The sequence below is a fragment of the Symphodus melops genome, assembly GCF_947650265.1.
Source record: "Symphodus melops genome assembly, chromosome: 7".
Classification (NCBI taxonomy): domain Eukaryota; kingdom Metazoa; phylum Chordata; class Actinopteri; order Labriformes; family Labridae; genus Symphodus; species Symphodus melops.
Window position 1 is genome coordinate 23,750,342 of NC_136697.1, and position 19,607 is coordinate 23,769,948.

Here is a 19,607-nt window from a genome sequence, read left to right on the forward strand (position 1 = left end):
GGAAGACAGCACTTAATCAAGCTAATCCACTGGTCTGTGTCTGCACTGCCAGACTGCAGGATGTGCTGCATGCTTATTCAGACATAGCATGCAATAATTACACATGAGGGACTGGGGGTAGATTTTAGTCCGAGCTACGCTTACTTCTTGGAAATCAAACCTGATTTAAATTGTTTGGTTGACCATGCAGACGTTGAGGATTTACTCATGATTCTCCCTTAAACGTCCCCATATGTGAAGCCCCCATCCACAGCTCAACTATCGCGAATAGTTTAAAACAATCATTTATGTTTTAAGCTTCAAAGTTTGGGGGATAAAACACATTTAAGATTTAGTTTCCACAGTGAGTTTTAAGATAAATTCCCAGACACCGTTTGTCTCCTCCAGCACCTGAAGTGTGAGGGCAATGCAAACACAAATGGCCCCCGCAGGTGTCGAATGAAAGCAGTTAACATGTTAAACAGCATTTAACCCCCGACTCAACTGTGTCAATATTTGTGACCAGCTGCGAGCTGACGGCCGTCTCTCTGTGTTGCTAATTTTCCACAGGAAATAGATGTGGGCAGATGTTTGGGAGGCTGCACTATGGGAAAACGATGTCTTCTCAGGTAAGTATGAACACAGCTGCTCCACATACCCACGCACACACACAAACACCTCCCCAGCCACACTCGTAACAATTACCTGTGAACTCTGACACTTTCTGCCCTCAGCATGTTGGTCTTTTAGTTTAATTCCTACAGCAAATGTTGCTTATATACAATCTGCTTTATTTCAGGAAAAGAGTAGAGCCTCTAATAGTGTAACCTCTATCCCGTTTTAAAGAAGAATTATTAGGCTCATATTGACTTTATTACGTAATTTGATTTTGGTTGCCTGCTGCAAAAAAAAACAACAAAAAAAACAACAAAAGGGTATCTTTAAATTTCCTTCAACCCTTTTCCTTTTTTCATTCCACGTGTTGCAGCTCGTATTGAACCTAAATGCTTTTAACACCAAGAATAAACCAGCGACTTTCAAATAAATGTGTAATATTACTATTTCTTTCACATGTTGTTCTAAAGTCATCCTGACACAGTCCATATCTTTCTTTAGGCTGTCATGTCCAGAAATGATAAATCTATACATTTATTATCAAACAAATTAAAAGCATATAACATTTAAAACAGTTTAGAAGTATAATCATTTGATTTCACTTCACCAACAGTGGGTCAAAGTTGCTAAAGATATGACTGCATGTTTTATAACAAGGATATTATTTAAGTTACCTGTAAAAATACTGATCTATTCTGGTTTTTATTGTTAAATTATTTATGAGCAGATTTCGTAATAGAGACATTTTGGGGCCATTTGCTCTTATAAGATAGGACAACTGAAGAGAAGCAGGAAGGCCCCAGTTAGATTTGAACCCACAGCTGATGCAATGAGGACTATGGCCTCTGCACATGGGGCATGATACATAGCTGCTGGGCTAGTATAGTGCTTTATCAGATGGACAATATTGTCACCATTAGTGCAAATTGACGTCAACAGCCGGCTTCATGCAGATCCATACCTTCATTTAAAAATGTCACCACATTTGCACACTTCAGAAAATCATGTAAAGCATTAAGGTTTGTTTATGTCGTTTAAACCATGATTTAAATGTGCTTTTTTTTGTTCTGCCCTAGGAGTCCATCTGATCCAGAAATCTGCCACTTGTGGGCGGACGGAGAGTCCAGTTCCTGTGTTCCTCAGGCCTACGAGAGTCACAGCTTCTTAAACCAGCACGGACAGATTCGCACTGTCCACTCCATTTCCTCCTGTCTGTGCCAAGACTGAATGTTGCCTTCCCTCTCAGGAAACTAAATCCCTGTTCAGAACGCCAGAGGCCGGAGTCACTGATCTAATGCTGAACATTTTTTATGAACTTTCCACCCTAAAGTATTATTGTATTATATGTAATATATGTAAAAATGATAATTTTGTAAATAAATTTAATAAGGACAATCTGTGGGAAAAAAAGTGCAATATTTTTTTCTTTCAAATTCTTATGAAACAAAAACGAGAGGTATACCTGGCATGTCACTGAATAAATGTGTATTAGTCTTTCACCTTTATTCAATGTGAAATCAATGTTACCAGTTTCAAAGAGCAGAAATCGGTGTTTAAAGAGTCACTTGAAAGAAGCCAGTTTTGCCACAGCCTGTTTAAAAAAACACACGTGCAGGTCGGTAATAAGTCCTGGTTTTAAACCCACGTGTGAAAAGCACTTGTTTCTCTGCTTTCATCTGAGTAGAGCTGCTGTAGGACTTGCTTTCAAGGTGTCGTTAAGAAGAAGCTTTGATCTCATAAATGTTTATTTCAGTCGAGGGGAAACAACGTTTTTTTTTCTTTCAGAGTCCATCTGTCTTTTTCTCGTGCGTAAAGATCGCAGCCTCATGCGTAAAGATCGAAGCCTCATGCGTAAAGATCAGAGTGATCAGAAAGTCCGTTAGAGCTTTTTCTGAGGTTGATATTCAGAATAATTCAGTTGAATTAAATGGATAACTACTTTAAAGACGAGTTGATGATTGTTTTTTTAAAGAATTAATTGATTTCGAAATAGAGACTTTGTATGGAAAGCGGTTAAAGACCAGCTAAAGAGGATTAACTTTATTTTGAAATGTACAAACTACGAGTTGTATTCAGAACTGATATCAAGCATATTGTGAAAAGAAAGTCTTTTATGCATATACATGATGGTAATCTATGTAGCACAATACAAACGTGTTCTACTGAAATGGTCAACTTTGAGTTCCAGTAAAATAAAAAATAAACCCTGCATGTTCAGTGATTCTCCAGCTGGAACTGGATTAGCAGTTATGCAAATCTCGCAACGTGAAGTCAGCAACACTCTTCTCTTTATCGAAGTAATTGGTTTCCACCTAAGACACTGTGCCCATTATTCAAATTTAATGGATTCATTTAAGCGCAGATGAGCTCCCGTGGAGAGGACACTTCCTCAAGAGATCAGCTCCTATTACTCTGTGTCCATATTCCTCCATCTAAAAGCAGAAATCAGATAGAAGTACACCCCATAACGACAAAGTCTCTCGTGGATGAGCAACACGCTTTTTCAAAGGCTGAAATGAGTTTATTTGAAGCTTTATTGCCAGACGTGGGGACAATGGGCTTGAATGAAATCTACAATCGGGTTCACACCTTGTTAGCGCCGCCATTAGTTTCCCTTTATACTCGCTGATTGGTGATTTACATTTGCGACCAAATAGCATCTTTACTGCTGTTTACCAAGACTTTAGGGGCACTGAGGAGTGAACGGGAGCATTTGATATAAAAGTCGAGACTTCCAGGACCCCCTCAGTCACTCCAACTCAAAGTTGCAGACTGGTTGTGGATCGAAGACGCGGACGCACCGGGAACCTACTCAAGCCTCAGAGATGTTGATGTTTGTGATCAGCTTTGCGACACTGGTGTTTAACGCCGCCGCACGGCCTTCCCTCAACTACCTGGAGAATCATTTCACCGCCGACAACGAGCCGGAGGAAGTCCGCTCAGCAGCCATCAAGAGGCTGTTGGAGGTTTTTGGGATGGAGGACCCTCCAGCTGTCCATGGACACAAGCAGCCTCCCCAGTACATGCTTGATCTGTACAACACGGTGGCTGATGTGGACGGGGTGACCAAGGACCCGAACCTCCTGGAGGGGAATACTGTGCGCAGCTTCTTTGACAAATGTAAGAGCTGGTTTTGAGCTTGCATATAGGTTTGCTCCTGGCTCCTTTCTAGCAGTCTCTGATAAGGTTTTTTCTAATGACGTGATTTCCATTGCAGTGCACAGTGAACAGGTGGAGTACAGGTTCAATCTGTCCATGGTTGCCAGAAGTGAGAAGATCCTCACAGCAGAGCTCCATCTCTTCAAGCTGCGGCCTCAGGCAACGCTGACATTTCAAAGACATCACTTCTGCCAGGTTTGTACCATTAAAGATGCTTAACGGAAAAATAATGAGAGACACCCAAGTGCATCTCCCCCTTGTCTGGGACATGACTGTAAATCCCCTGTCTCTTCTCTTCTGTTCTGTTCAGATTAGTGTCTACCAGCTGCTCGACCCCAGCAGAAAAAACAGCACACAGGAGAAGAAGTTGTTGTCTTCTCGACTAATCCCAGTCCACTCTACTGGTTGGGAAGTGTTTACCATCACACAAGCTGTAAGTAACCGCTTTTCTGTGAAGCCTCATTTAACTCATGAAGTTCCCCCCCCCCCCCCCCCCCCCCCCAACAAACCTGTACACGTTCTGTGTTTTAATCGACCGTTTTGATCTTCCTCTCGAAGGTCCGGTCCTGGACAATGGATGAAGGCAGTAACCTGGGGCTCCATGTGGTGGTGAGGACTCTTGGAGGGAGCCAGATGGACATGAAATACATTCGCTTTGCTTCAGGACGCAACCATCACCAGAGCAAACAGCCCATGCTGGTCCTTTTCACCGACGACGGACGACGCTCCACAACTCTTGAAAGCACGGGTAAGACTTGTTTTATATTTTATATCCTGCAATAGTTCAATTGAACACACTGACAGTACTATGAGCCGTGCTCGAGACGAGAGCTATGAGGCCTAAGAAAGAAACCCTGGCCTCCTTACTCTCCCCCTTCTTTTTCAACACTATTATTTGTACCATGAAAATAATGACTGTAAAACCATGAATAACTACAAATGTGTACATTGCACATCATTTAAAATCATTGTCTACAGAGAATCTGTAGTGATAACAAAACAGTATTTTCACCATAAGCTATAAAAACAAGCCCAGAGTGAATGTATGTATTCAAGATGTAAATCCATCACAGCTAAGACTGCAGCTGCCATTTTGTTCCTGATTACAGAAGAACAGACATGTAGAGGTTTCTTGAGATCTCCTACTGTAACCCTGAGGCATTTTGTGGACCTGCTCCTGCTCCTATGTACAAAAGTAGTCTAACAAAAAATCTCCCCTTTCCTTCAACAGACCCAAACGACACCACTCCCACTTCCACTCTGCCCCAGGTCCCCATGTCAGGTCCACCCTCCCGCAGCGCCCGCTCACTGGACTACAGCGAGGAGGAAGGCGTGTCTTCTCCCTGCCAGCGGCAGCCTCTCTACGTAGACTTCGAGGAGATCGGTTGGTCCGGTTGGATCGTGTCCCCCCGGGGTTACAACGCCTACCACTGCAAAGGTTCCTGCCCCTTCCCTCTGGGCCAAAACATGAGGCCGACCAACCACGCCACCGTCCAGTCCATCATCAACGCTCTGAAGCTGATGAAAGGCATTGATACGCCGTGCTGCGTGCCTGACAAGCTCTTCTCCATTAACCTCCTCTACTTTGATGATGACGAGAATGTGGTGCTCAAACAGTATAACGACATGGTGGCTGGAAGCTGCGGCTGCCACTGAAGACTGTCAATGTAGTTGGGCTGCACAGATATTCATCAGAAGTACAATATCAATCTCTTGAAGCAGCTGCCCTTTAAAACTGAAATGCAAAGAATAGTGAGTAATGTGCAGAGCCCAGTATGTGGCAATGTAATATATGTAAATATTCATAAATTATAATATATGGCAGTGATGGAAGTGAGATCCTGTGAAAGATGTAAATGTGTATATTTTATGTTTTTGTAAACGATGACAGAGTCAGAATAAATGGTGTAAACAAATTACAGAGTGAATTTATTTGGAGCAAGTTTTCGTATAAGTAATTTATCTTCATGGGGGGAAAGTCAACATTTGCTTTTCCATCCCTAAATTTGCAATCTTGAATACTTAAAGAACAGATCACATGTAAAACACTAGAATCACACGTGATATATATATTTTTTATATCATACAGGCCTTTATCCTTTTTGAGTTTAAAACTAATCCCATCCAGAAGCGTTCACTCTGCAGAACCTCATCATCACCACCAGATGGCGCTGAGGTGCTCGTGTGGTTTTGAACACAGTCACAGACCGTCCTTTAAAAGTAAAAAAAAAACCTGACAAGAAAAGTAGCTGAAAAATATCAACTAAAATCTGTATTTTAAAATTCTAACAAGATCTAATAGATTATATATCTTTAAAAAGAAATAGACAACTCAGAAAAAGGAACAAACTATTTAATACTCCTACATACTAAGACTTAACTAATACGTCTGTAAAGGCCACTTTATTGACTTTATTTCTGCCATCAAACCCCACAGCCATCACAACAACAACCTCTGCTTTAGGCTGTTTTCCTGGTTGTAGTTAAAGATGGTTCTGGACTGCCTTGTATTACGGATGTTTCTGCCCAGCAGATGGAGAGGAAAGTGGAGAAGATGGTGTTAAAATGGGCCTCGACTGTTTGCTCATTTCACTGGATCAAAGATCTTGATGGTAAAGTAGGATTCAGTATATCGCTGGTGATATTTGACTGTGTATGAAAAATGACATGAACAAGTTTTATGTTCTGCTTCCTTACCCAGCAAACTGAACAAGAATGTGTGCAGACATTACAAAGACATACTCAGAGGCAGCTGCCTGAATGCAACATCTGGATATCTAACCTGTAATCAACACTGGAGGTGATGACTGAAAACTTCAACATCTGTAGCTGCTCCTTCAGAGGAAAATAAGCAAAGGCCAACATGTCAGTGTCATCAAACAACAGTTGAAAAATACCAAAGTCAAAGCTTATATGAGTCGTTTTTAGCTGGTTACAGACTGAAATGAGCAACGAGCTAAAATGAGAGCGTCAGCACAAAGATTGACTTCTGTTATAGTTATTTTCAATGTCTCAGACAACTGCTAGGGGTCAGAGTCATACAACAGGATTCATGGCACTTGTGTTAAACATTTTTTATAGCAAAAATGATGATAAAACGTCCCTAAAATAACTAAATGGAGCAATATTATGTTTTTCTTAAAAGACACTGTTTAGCACTTTGTCCACAGGGAGGCACAAACATCTTCACAAACTGAAAAGTTATTTACAGGAGCTTCAAGTTGACACAACGTGCTGCTTGGAAACTTAACAAAAGGTGAAATGTGTCTCCTTGTTTTCACTTGTTGTACAGTAAGATTGAGTTATCCGGTAGATACAGAAAGAGAGACAGGTTTAAAAAAATAATAATACAGCGTCATGTAGAAAAGTAGTACATCTATTTATCTGCCTGAACTTCATGACTCTTTTTAACAAAACCTAACTTATTATTGTATTTATTTGCTATTGTGTAGTTAAAGACAAATAACACATTTGTTACACGTAGAACACAGACTAATGGTTGGAGAGTCCTTCTAAAAGTATTTATGATATCAACATGACAGTAGGACTATTTGTGAGCGCTCTTTGCAGGTAATAGAGATCGGAGTGTAGAGAAACTCAAACCAAGTGTTATAAAAGTACTAAATATCTCGGTTTTAAATTCAGTTGAATACTCATTTCATAAAATTATAAATCACATATGAAGGTAAGCCAGGGAGACTCTTTAAGACCTGGAAGACCTTATATTTTTAGCTGAATTCCCTGCCACAAGGTTTATGACTTTGCAAGTATAATTAAAATGCATGTTCTACTTTTCAGTTGTAGGTCGGATATATTTATAAAATATACCTGATCTGAAACTGAAGGTTTAAATCTACCCATTGGATAAATATCCAATAGTTTTGTGCTCTGCTGAAACAAAACTTGTCTCCCATCAAAACGTCTTTTGCCCATGACAAAACCCTGTCTCTACAGAGTGTAACCTGAGCAGTGACCGAGGCGTTGGCCATACAGTGGCACTAAAGGGGGTTGATACCACTTGGCATGATGCTGGACGACAGCCCTTATTCATTGTCAGAGGGGCTGCTATTCACAATGGAGAAAATGATGAAATGCTGCCATTATAACGGGGACCAAAGGGCCCAAGGCAGCCTGACACCCGATCCTCTCTTTGGCTCGGGCTTCCTTTTGTCCCAGTATTTCATATCTGACATATTCACACACCATAAAAAAACACTGATGGTGGAGCAGCGATGGATGTGAGGCTTGGTGTCTGCATGCTCAGACATGGGGAATAAACAGACCATCTTTACAGCTCAGCAGCTAGACGCCTATCAGGTAGGTGTCACTCCGATTTCTTTAGCCTCATTCTCTCTGTGCTGTGCTTCTCTTATCTACACCAAGTACCAGCGAATGTAAACAAGATTAGACCATTTGTGGGAATATCACTACTTTGTTTCAGTGAGTAGAAGGGGACCAGGGTCATGACGGGCTTTTTTTACAGGGAGCATGACTGATCATATTTGTAGATTTTAATTCTTTGAGGATAGGAGTAATTTAATACTTTAAATATTTATTTTGAAATATTATGCTTTAGTGTTTGTGATAATTTCAGTTTTATTCCTTTATTTTGCTACATTTCAAAGAGAAATGTTTGTTCTTTTTAACTCTGTGTGTACCTCAGCTCCATATACAAAACATTATTACCATAACATGAAGATTTAACTAAATAAATACAGGTTTTCTTAAATTACTATTTTTCATATTTATTTTGCATTTAGAAGTAAATGTGTTTTTTTTATTAATGTATTATTATATAAATTAAAGTATAAAACAATATCTTTGTTTTTCGCAGGATTGTACATATTTTACAAGAAAAGAAATTCTCAGGTGAGTCAATAAATTCACTGTAACCGTTGCGTTGACTTTGGCGCCCCCTGTGGGCAAAGTCTTTTTTTTTTAAATGCTTTTTTTTTGTTCATGTGTAAGCGATATTTTCTGAAACAATTTTTGTTATAAAATGTTAAACATGCACCTCCCACTGAATGTTGGACATGCACACATTTTGTAAATTAAAATAATTGAAGGCCTATTCAGAGCGCGGTTTGAAGATGTAAAATGTACGTCCCTCTGACATTTTACCTTCAATATAAATGTTGTTGTGACGTAGTGACCCCCTCCATACTGTCGTCAGAGGTAGTAACAGAGCGTTACAGCAGAATGGATCGGCAGAACCAGTGGTGGAGCACAGTGCTGTTTGGAGTAGCCTACATGTCTGACTGTGCATGTGTATGTGGAGCTCCCACTGTGACGTGCTCTTTTCTGCTTCCTCTTGTGAATTCACAGACTGGGACACATTGTGAAATCAATATATATATACTGTTGCAGAATCCAGATCTTAAAAGGGCTGAAGAGTAATTTCTGATAAGACGCCGGCCACATCAGAATTTTAGCAGTCACTCTAAACTAATTGTAACACTCGTCAAATGGACTGCTATTAAAAGTTCTACAGGAAGTAATTTTTCCGAAAACAGATCCTCTCCCCTGTGTTTTTACTTTTCAGCACAACAGAGAACAAATTAGAAACTGCATTTGAATTGCACATTGAGTATTTCCTCTATCCAACAAACACCTACAAAATATAAAGTAACATTCTCCGCTGCCATGTGGAAGCTGACCTGACCTTGACAGCACCACTGCCCCCTACACTACACAGCACAACCCCCCCCCCCCCCCCCCCCAGGACTTACTTCTGTCAGTAACACGGTGCACAACACTTCCTGTGTAATATGGTGTAGTAGCAATCAGTGTGCAATAACATGTGAGTATGGTGCAATGATATCTGATATCTAAAGTTCTTACAACATTCGACGAATCCAGTGGTTATGTGATCAAATATCAATTGAATATTTTCTTGTTTTAGAAAAGTAAAGCAACATATGTTTGTACAATTCCTGATGAAAATAAAGGCATGCTATTATTTTCTATTCATACAATAATAATAAGTCCATTTTTCAAACCTCTCCCAGGCTGTTCTACCGCTATAGGGATTTGGCACCGCAGCTCGTTCCCCTCGACTACACCAACCAACCAGATGTGACGCTACCATATGAGCTGATTGGCACCATGCCCGAGCTGAAGGTAGACCCATTGGTCCACACAACCCGCAGACCCACTCTCTCCCCTGTGTTCCCAATCCATAATTAATGGCCAACTAATCGACAGAATTCTTTGAAAGGTTATACGTTATCCGACTCCTTTAAACTTGAAGAATGCTGGCAAGTCCCTCAGGGCACACTTGTTGGAAATGGGTCAATTATATGCCTCTTTACCCAATGACAGCAAGGTAAACAGGAGCGCTAACACTGAGAAAGAGGGAGTTCCTGTGGAAATGTATCAAATCATAACAAGGCGAGAAAAGGAATAGACATGAGATTTTACTGAGCAAAAACACACAACAACAGAGCGAAGGAAAGCGATCACATCCACAGAGCTCCTCTTTATAGTTCTGTATGACTGATCACACTGAATTATTGACACACGTTTCATCAGACTTTTATAACCGTAGGCCTGCCCGTGTCCCCTCATTTGCAGGACAACCCATTTCGTCAGAGGATCGCCGAGGTTTTCTCGGAGGACGGAGAGGGAAACATGACCCTGGACGACTTTCTGGACATGTTTTCAGTCCTGAGTGAGATGGCCCCGCGTGACCTCAAGGCCTACTACGCTTTCAAAATCTATGGTAAAACAACCCTCAAGTTGGTCTCACGACAAAAAAATGGCATCCTTCTGGTTGCCGTTTTCCTTATTGCAACATATATTAAAACATTTAAAAAAGTTCATCATCAACGCTCTGAAAAAAGTTTAAAATCCAGAATATTTTACTTCTTATATTATTTAATTAAAACCCAATTTGTAAAAAAAAAAAAAAAAAAAAAAAGAGAGAGCTTGGTGAGTTTGAGTTCAATCTTTTGCCACAAACTGAACTTTAACAAAGAAGCCTAAAGCAGGATTATTACTACAAACTATTTTTTTTTTGACATCATACATTTACTATTCACACACAAAAGTACGTCTTTCTTCTCTGAACAAACCTGTGGGTGAGAATTTCAATAAGGGATATATAGAACATTGGGAATTTAATTATTGAATGAATGACTGAAACCTTTATTACACCTCGGGGAGTTTGCATCGCACCGAGAACAAAAATCACCATGCAAACAAACGAAAACAAAATATTAAAGCAAAGTGCAGAGTGCCGAGTTCATTCAGTATGATCAGAGTTTATTAAGCAGCTGAATGAAAACTGCAAAACGTTTAGTTTCCTGGACTTGAGCTCATTTAAGATAGACTCTAAGGAGTCGAGATTAAACACGGAAGTTTCAATGTTTTATAAAAAGTCTCAACTGATTTGGATACGGGTGAGAAATAATTCAAATTTCCCAGTAAGTTTAACAGCATTCGATAAATCATGGAAAATCTACTTGAAGTCCAATATGGAAGCATCACATGCAAAGAGAGCACGATGAGGGATTTGGAGCTGTAACCATGACGGATGGTGCATGGAATGTTATTAATGATTAAGCAGCCTATTATGGAGGTAAAGAGCTTTTCAAAGCCGTGTTCAGGCTCGTCCTGTGCCCGGCCGCAGGACTACGGCTGCCCCTAATTAACAGACGCTGACAGATGAAGAAGTTATATACACATCACCCTGTGGTCACGGGTCAAAGACATTTTTCATCAATTATTCAGACCTATAGAGAAGGTATACAACCTAAGGAGGGGGGGGGGGGGGGGGGTTGTAATCCTTCGCTTGGAGGAACAAGGCATGTTAAGGGGACTAACAGGTCAAGTCCACCCCTGAGTGCCCACAGCCAAGCTGTAACCAAGATTAAACGGTTGTATTTAACCCACCATATAGAAAGATGGACGGTGCATCTTATTCTCCCCCCATAAACAAAGCTGAAATCCCCCCATGACACCTTGTGTTGGTGTCATCATTTGGAGCTAGACAAAGTGCTGAAGGTAGCAGCCAGTGGAGCTGCTGCATTGATCATTGGTGTATGTTATGATATGTTTCCAGTGGTGCCTGTTCTGTTTATTTCATCTAAGTACGAACTGATCTTTTTTATGTAGTTGTGTCTCATTGAAGATTGTAATTCTCATTTTGTTTTGTCTTGTTTCGGTTTTCATCTGCTCGTTTTATCTTTTGTATTATTGTGTCGTACTCTTCTGTTTGTAAATGTGTGTTTGGGACGCCCTTGGAAACAAGTTGATATGTTACAGTGACATTCAAGAAGCTGTAAGCAATCAATCTTGTGTAGTTTTTTCTTGGGAATTGTCTTGAAGTTATTATCCAAACGTTTGCTCCAGTGGTCATTTTCGTTGTCATCACATCTTTCCTTTTACGCCTTTTCCAAGATTTCAACGACGACGACTTCATCTGCAAGTCGGACCTGGAGAAAACCGTGAACAAACTGACCCGTAACGAGCTGACTGAGGACGAGGTGAGGATGGTGTGTGAGAAAGTGATCGATGAAGCCGACCTGGACAACGACGGGCGTCTGTCACTGGAGGACTTCCAGCACATGATTGTTCGAGCACCAGACTTCCTCAGGTAGGTCGACAGAGCGGGAGCTAAATATATACACATTCATATAACAGACCAAAACTCAAAGGTTCGGTTTAGTAATGTACCTACGGTAACTTTGGCTTTCCTTCCTTTCATTGGAATCCTGAAGTGTTTTTTTTTCTCGTTTCTGTTCACAGCACCTTTCACATAAGGATCTGAAGAAAGTTTAGCCAAAATGTGACTCAAAGAGAACCTGAGGAAGAACTTTTAACACTGAAGATTATTTTTCAAGAGTTGGAATCCTGACTTCTCAAACAAAAAGTACCATTTCCCTCCTGTGAATATATTTATGTGTGCTTGTGTTTTTATTTGTAATAAAAACTGCTAAATAAAAATATTCTTACCTTGACAGTTCCTTAAACATATATTTTTTAGAAAGCAGAGATTACACATCTCCTTTAACTTACTGTAACTGTGCAGTGCTGCTGCAGTCACGGTGGTCCTGCAGGTTCCTCATCAGTTTGGAAGAATCAGCTAATCAATCAAAGACACGCCTCATTAGCTGTGAGCGCCAACAGAGCATTTTTTGTTTTGTATCTAAAGGGATAGAGTTACAGCCGACTATAAAAGAAACACATGGCAGAATATTCCAGCAGGTCCCAAGAGGCCAGAAAAGGAGAGCTGTTTGTCAGGATGCATTGTGGGAACACGGGGTCGACTCACACAAGACCAACAAAGACAAGTGAATTCATGAAAGACAATTTTATCATCTTATTTTATTAAATCAAAAGTACACATATCTACAAATTGTAGATAAATTATCATATGGGTTTAGAAAGTACAGTACACTTTAAGTAGATCTATTTTTTTTTTCAGAGTGGTATTTACAATGTGGGCGTGTGTTTTTCTTTGTATGTATTTGTTTCATACACCCCGTGCACTTCACAAATCGATGGAATGGAAACATGGCTGTAAAAACGGGGTGTACGGTGTAATCTGATGTGCGATATGGTTTTAAAAACAAAAATCAAAGAGAAGGTATCATTTCAGCCGACAGAAGTCTCCTCCCTACGTCTCTGTTCAGGACTTAAAGCTACGGCATCGCTCCGACGAGACGGCGACTCCGCCTCCAAACTCTTCTTCGTACTCATCGTTCTTAACTTCACCCACATTGATCTCTCTCTCTTTAAAACAGAGCAAGTCCTGCTGAAGACTCAGAGAATAATGCAAAACAAAACAAACCCCCCCCCCCCCCCCCCATACGTTCAACAGTACAGGACTACAAATATGTCTGAAAACTGACTTCACACAAATGTGCACAGGTCCAAGATTCACAATGCATAGCTCACCTATGACAGAACTGAGTATTAGCGGTTAAGACAAATGGCCGTGGTAATCATGAGGTCCCAAATGATTTGATATTAAACAATAAAAAAAAAAAAGTGCAGGCAAGCAAAAGCTGATCCTCCCTCGATTTTGTGCATACAGGAGTTGGATTTTTCAGACTAGCGACGAAACACAGGATGATGAAGGTGGAAAAACTCAAGAGACATAAAGAGGGTGCATCAAGGATTACACAAGTGGAGTTCACTACGGCTCGCGCTCTCAATACAATACTGATTATAATTGGAGTTCGGGCACTCGTCTGTCGTGTCTACTTTGCCTGCGCTGCCCCCTAGCTGTCAAACTAAGACACACACAAACGCACAGGACACGGCTGACGACACGAGACCATCTGGAGCTGACATGGAGCCAGTGCACACGGAAAAACTACAGTTTGGCAGGGCAGTAGCATATAAACACAGGCTTGCAAATTATTTGTTCTTTTTATATAAATATATATATTTAAGTATGACAGGGCGTTTACTTTTCAGTGATCTAAAACCAGGACAGTGCTCCACCAGCAGTGAAATCTCAGCAGGAGCTCAAGGTGTAGTCAAATTTAGGAGTTCAGCTTGTTGTCCTACAAAGACTGATTAGATTAACACTTTTTCTTTTGTTTTGCAAAAACTATCACTTGGCACAGACTACACACAAAACACGAGTTACTGGTAAAGTGCAAGGAGAGCTGCGTGGATAGCAGGAGGAGAAGAAGAAGGGGGCTTACAGTGCTGGACTTGGATCTGTCGATGTAACCAGGACGTCATTTAGCTTCACTGTGAATCAGAGCTGCTTCCGAACCCTCAAATTAAAAAGGCAACGCAATTTAGAGCAGAAGCTGTTTCTTTAAACGTAAACTGCCCTGATAATCAAATTCACATTTAAGGTGAATCCTGAAGTGTAAACACTGAATGTTTTTGCTGTTTCTATCTTCTGAAGCGCGTGGATTAGCTTTCTTTCTTTACCTGACATGACAGGAAGTTCAATGGTTTGTTTTGGTTTTTTTCAGCTTAATTGTTTCAGCTTGGATATAAGAAAACTCTTTTGAAGATACTTTCAGACATCTTTAGAACAGGAATAACTTCTAGACATACTGATGATAAAATAATGACTAAATATCTTATTACACAGAACTCTACTGTGGCGGATTATCAATATGTGCTGCATATCTTTATATTTCTGTAAACAGTTTTTTTTTTTTTGCACTGATCAGTTTAAGATGACAACGCAGGTCTCTGAACCAAACAAAGCTTCAGCACAAACGTGTCTTCTCACCAACACTGATATCAATCTAACAGGAAGTGCTTCATCTACGCAGTCAAAACTCTGCATTGTATTTCTAGTTTTACCGTCTTCCAGCACCTGATGGCTACCGTGTAAAAGTTAAACAACGTTGGAAGAATTGTGTAATGATCAGTACGGGATGAAACGCATCCAATGACTGCAAAGTGCAACACGCATGAGAAGAGCAGAGCTCACACCGTCTTGATTCCTCTCTGACCTGTGACCTCCTTCTGACTGATTCTGGACAGTTCAGCTCTGTTTCACTAAAGCTCAAGCCTTTCAGTCTCTGGTTAGCATTTAGAACACAAATAGGGGAAAGAGCACTAATACAAAATAGATATAGATATTACTTTTTGTAATTGGAATCCCATAACTTTGACATAAACTCAACGGTTTCTCATCCTCGGTTGTGCTACTGGCTGTGAGAAATGTGAGTGCGTGGTACAACGAGGTTAACATCAGGAGTAAGAGCTTGTCTTTCTGTGAAAAGGAAGCTGCGGAGAATGCTGCTGGCTGGGTCCTCGACCGGTCGAGCACTCACAGCATTAACCCGATGAAGACGACAGACTTCCTTGAAAAAATAAAAAATAAAAAAAAATAAAAAAAAGGAAGAGATGCACCTCTGGAAGCTTTCAGAAGAGGAAGAGAGGAGGAGGGGAACTCCTCTGATTTCTTGGAATATTATGGTTTGTGTGCGGACTGGGAGGACAGGCCGTGGATCGGTCAAAAGAGGGGAAGGAAGTGCCATCGGCAAGCACAGTCCATTCATGTCCAGGTGAAGGCCTCGGTCCTCAGAGTAAGCTACAGCGGAAGAAGCTGGTCTTTTTCTGAGGCTCTGAGATCTTGACTCCATGACTGGTCCCCTGCGGCGTGTTGCCCTCCTGCAAAGGGTCAGACAGACGTCAGGCACAAGGAGCCTAACTGGCTGAAGAATCCTATCTACAGAATTATGATGTGCATTTTCACATGCAGAAGAATGAAAAGTTTCAAACTTTAAAAAAATATATAAATAAATAAAATTCTCCATTAATTTCAAGTCTCAAAATGAATCACTGCTCAAGCTATTAATTAAAGGCGTCTTCTTACCAATTTCGTGTCCATTTTGGATTTGATGTCTCTTGCAAGTGTCAGGAACGACTGTGGATGAAAGAAAAAAAAAAGTCAAACACATGATCCATGATTTTTGAATCATCTCCTAACTCGAGCTTCTTACATTCTCAACGTTGATGTTGGCCTTTGCACTGGTCTCCATGAACTTTATCCCATACTCCAAAGCAAGCTAAAAGAAACAGAGATTTACATCAATTTAAGTCTGTTAACATCTGCTTGTTTTTATATACATTCACTTACTCTATAACCGATTAGAAAATATAACAACAACTTCCCACCTTCTCCCCTCTGTCTTTGGACACCTGCCGCTTGTCATTGATGTCACACTTGTTGCCCAGGACCATCTTCTCGACGTCAGAGGAGGCATGCTGGATCAAGACAATAACAGTCAGTAGCAGTTCTGTTTTTAATTGAGCTGTTTCGAACACACACGATAGTCTGCTGAGTCTCTTACACACCTCCTCGATGTTTCTTATCCAGTTCTTGATATTATCAAAAGACTTCTCGTTGGTGATGTCGTAGACGAGCATGATGCCCTGTACAGAAAAAAAAGAAGAAAAAAAAGATGAGGGATGAATGGAGCCAAGAACATGTAGCTTCCAGGAAAAGTGGAGATTTGTTGTGATGACACGCACCATTGCTCCTCTGTAGTAGGCGGTTGTGATTGTTCGGAAGCGCTCCTGTCCAGCTGTATCCCTGAAAAAACACCAGAATTGACTTAAAATTCTCAGTGAAGTCAGGCCCCCCCACCTACCATCACTTTGGGTACAAATGGATCCATTAATGTTCTCATATGTACATCTGTCACAGCCATCCATGCATACATATATCGATGTGTATGAATACAGTTCATGTCATGCATTGTGTATTTTGTACTATATTTCTATTATTGCTCTTCGTCCCTCAACTTTGAGGTGTAGAGAAGGCGTTGGACTGTCTCCATACATGCTAAATAAATGTAACTACACACCACTCTTTACAGAAATGTATACTGGATAGTGAGTAATAAGATGTATATTATAAAAAAAGGAAGAAAAGTGAGGATACTGAAGGGGAAAGGGGTTACACACGTTCGCTGTATGATTTCTATAACTGCACAGCTATTTGTCTGTAAATTGTTCTTAATCTTAACCATCCTTGAAATAAAGACGTTTGTAAATCTCGCTGTTATGAAGTACACCAGGTCAATATTAAAAAAGACTTGTTTCACATTTATGGAGTCAAACATGCGAGTGTTGCTGGGAGGTGTGAAGCGCCCACCAGCTCTGGGGCGCCTCCTGTGCGCCATCGTGGATCAATCAAGTATATAAAATAAAAGCTGAATGAGCATGAACTTTGACAGGTCATAAAACCAGTAAGGTTGTCGCCTAGGGCAGAAACAATATGATAACAATGTACCTTTACATTTAAGATTCAAGCGCTGAAGCCGTTTACAAGGTTTTACACGTAGTTTCAGAGTTTTAAGGACTACAGCTGACAGGAAGCTTGCCTTAAAGGTGCACTCTGGAGATTTAGTCATGAAATTTTAATGTTGGGGTAGTGAAACAATACGATATATTTTCTCAACTGAAAAAACAAACTTTACTGGAACAAACTGGACCTTGTTTAGAAGTTGTTGTTTTTTTACCAGGAGTTACAGGTTCACTTTTACGGCCATGACTTCTTCAAACATTTAACACATAATCTGTGTATTTCTCTAATTTTATATTTATTTATCAAACCTCCACAGTGCACCTTTAAAGTCCACCATCCATACAAGCAAGCTGAACATTAATAAAACATAACCACAGGTTTTTATTTTAGACTTACCATATCTGCAACTTTATCTTCTTCCCGTCGAGCTCTATGGTCCTAATCTTGAAGTCAATGCCTTCAGGGACACATTTATTATGTAGCACAATAGAGACACACAATAACAATGATTAAACGAGGGCTCGGCTTTACGCCATGTTCGGCTACAGAAACATGTAAAGACGACGACGAAGACAACAACAGCCTCTATTTAATGCGTGTATTAGTCGCAAATAGCGCCAGAATATAGACGAGGCCTAAAGGCTAATGTTTGTATATCAAAGGAGACACCCGGCATTAGCTCAACACTTCACACTCCTACAGTTACATTGACAACCCCATCCAGTATTTAAGTCTTCCCTTTCCGTCTGTTGTCAAACAGTCACTTGTATTAATTATATCTCTTCAAATATCAGACACTGTTTAAATGTCAAAAAGAGAGAAAATACTCCGCGCTATCAATGTACCACAGCTAGCATTCCAGGAAGTAGACGGAGCCTTCGTGACAGACGTCACTGTAAACAGAAAGAAAGACAGCCGATTTAAATGAAAACTGTACCTATAGTTGAGATAAACGTCGAGTTGAAGGCATCCTCTGAAAACCTGAACAGGACACAGGTCTTCCCGACACCAGAGTCGCCGATTAACAGTAATTTAAACAAATAGTCGTATGTCTTCGCCATACTTGGTATTATTGCGGAAATCCCGCCCGGCGAAGCTGTGACGTTGATTTGTGGAAACGACGCCCCCTGCCGGTCCGGAATACACCTGCAGTTTATACAGTTCACCTGGAGGCACGAGGGCAGAACACGATGTAAATATTCTTAAAAACAAACTCAAGATTTACTTTTTTAGTCTGCAGATGAACTTAATCTCATTTAGGACCATTTAGTTTTACTAGGGATTTTCCACTTTGAATTTTTAACTTTTGTTTTGACTTCCTGTGTTTCCTCTTCAATAGGCCTATGGATATTTTTTGATTGGATCAACTTAATTTATGTTTGATTTGGGGTCAATTACGTCCAATTTTCCACCCCAAAACAACATAAATCACAAAATAAGAGCAGGTTTTATCTTATTAACTGGCAAACAGACAACTGGCTGAGACACCTACATAGTCCCCTGACCATCTGAGGGAAAGTTGATAGCAGCAGACTATCAGAGGAGGATAAGAAGTGGGTGTACTCTAAGGAGACTGAAAAATAGGTGATTAATTCTGTATACTTGCACATACCCTGCACTACACCACTAAGACACTCAACATCCGCGTTCTCAACTGGTCTAACCTCAGGACCCACCATCACTTCCTTAACGAGAAACTGTGACCCAAATTTCTGATAATGTTCAACCGATCAGATTTATTTAATGAAAAATTATGCAATTTGGACCTCAGATTGAACAAAGAGTCGATGCATAAATTGTAAATACTCTATATAGTTAAATAAAAAGGACCTAAATGCCACATGCTAACAATGTTGACCCAAACTACAGATACTTTTCTGATTGAACTTTAAGTGCAATAAATTGTGTTTTACTCCACTTAAGTTATTATTCAGTTACAGTAGATAAAGCATTTTAAAATACATTTATAAAGTAGTCTTCTTTTACTTTTGATTTCCCTGGTAATACTTATTTCACTGATCTATAAACACCGTTGTATTTCCTGTAATGAGCCTCTACAAATACTATTGGGTTGCTGTTTTGAAGTTTCTCTTTGAAGACCGTTCACGTTCAGGGC

The 19,607-nt window shown here is 40.3% G+C and overlaps 3 protein-coding genes across 3 annotated transcripts; 2 read left to right on the forward strand and 1 right to left on the reverse strand.

The window, feature by feature from the left end:
- Window positions 1-3,419: 3,419 nt before the first annotated feature.
- Window positions 3,420-5,409, forward strand: admp (anti-dorsalizing morphogenic protein; the record flags this gene model as incomplete). Its single annotated transcript, XM_079349198.1, has 5 exons — window positions 3,420-3,714; window positions 3,812-3,948; window positions 4,064-4,186; window positions 4,312-4,501; window positions 4,985-5,409. 5 exons carry the CDS (start codon window positions 3,420-3,422, stop codon window positions 5,407-5,409), a joined length of 1,170 nt encoding a protein of 389 aa, XP_079205324.1.
- A 2,560-nt stretch (window positions 5,410-7,969) lies between these two features.
- Window positions 7,970-12,665, forward strand: cib3 (calcium and integrin binding family member 3). The gene is made up of 6 exons (XM_079348675.1): window positions 7,970-8,070; window positions 8,588-8,622; window positions 9,762-9,873; window positions 10,327-10,474; window positions 12,154-12,349; window positions 12,502-12,665. The coding sequence occupies exons 1-6, from the start codon at window positions 8,020-8,022 to the stop codon at window positions 12,521-12,523; spliced, it is 564 nt and encodes a 187-aa protein (XP_079204801.1). The 5' UTR covers window positions 7,970-8,019; the 3' UTR covers window positions 12,524-12,665.
- A 395-nt stretch (window positions 12,666-13,060) lies between these two features.
- Window positions 13,061-18,629, reverse strand: LOC306826514 (ras-related protein Rab-8A-like). Its single transcript, XM_079347876.1, has 8 exons — window positions 18,429-18,629; window positions 17,888-17,948; window positions 16,714-16,774; window positions 16,537-16,614; window positions 16,357-16,446; window positions 16,182-16,247; window positions 16,055-16,105; window positions 13,061-15,849 (listed from the first exon to the last, which is right to left on the reverse strand). Exons 1-8 carry the CDS (start codon window positions 18,550-18,552, stop codon window positions 15,760-15,762), a joined length of 621 nt encoding a protein of 206 aa, XP_079204002.1. The 5' UTR covers window positions 18,553-18,629; the 3' UTR covers window positions 13,061-15,759.
- Window positions 18,630-19,607: the final 978 nt, after the last annotated feature.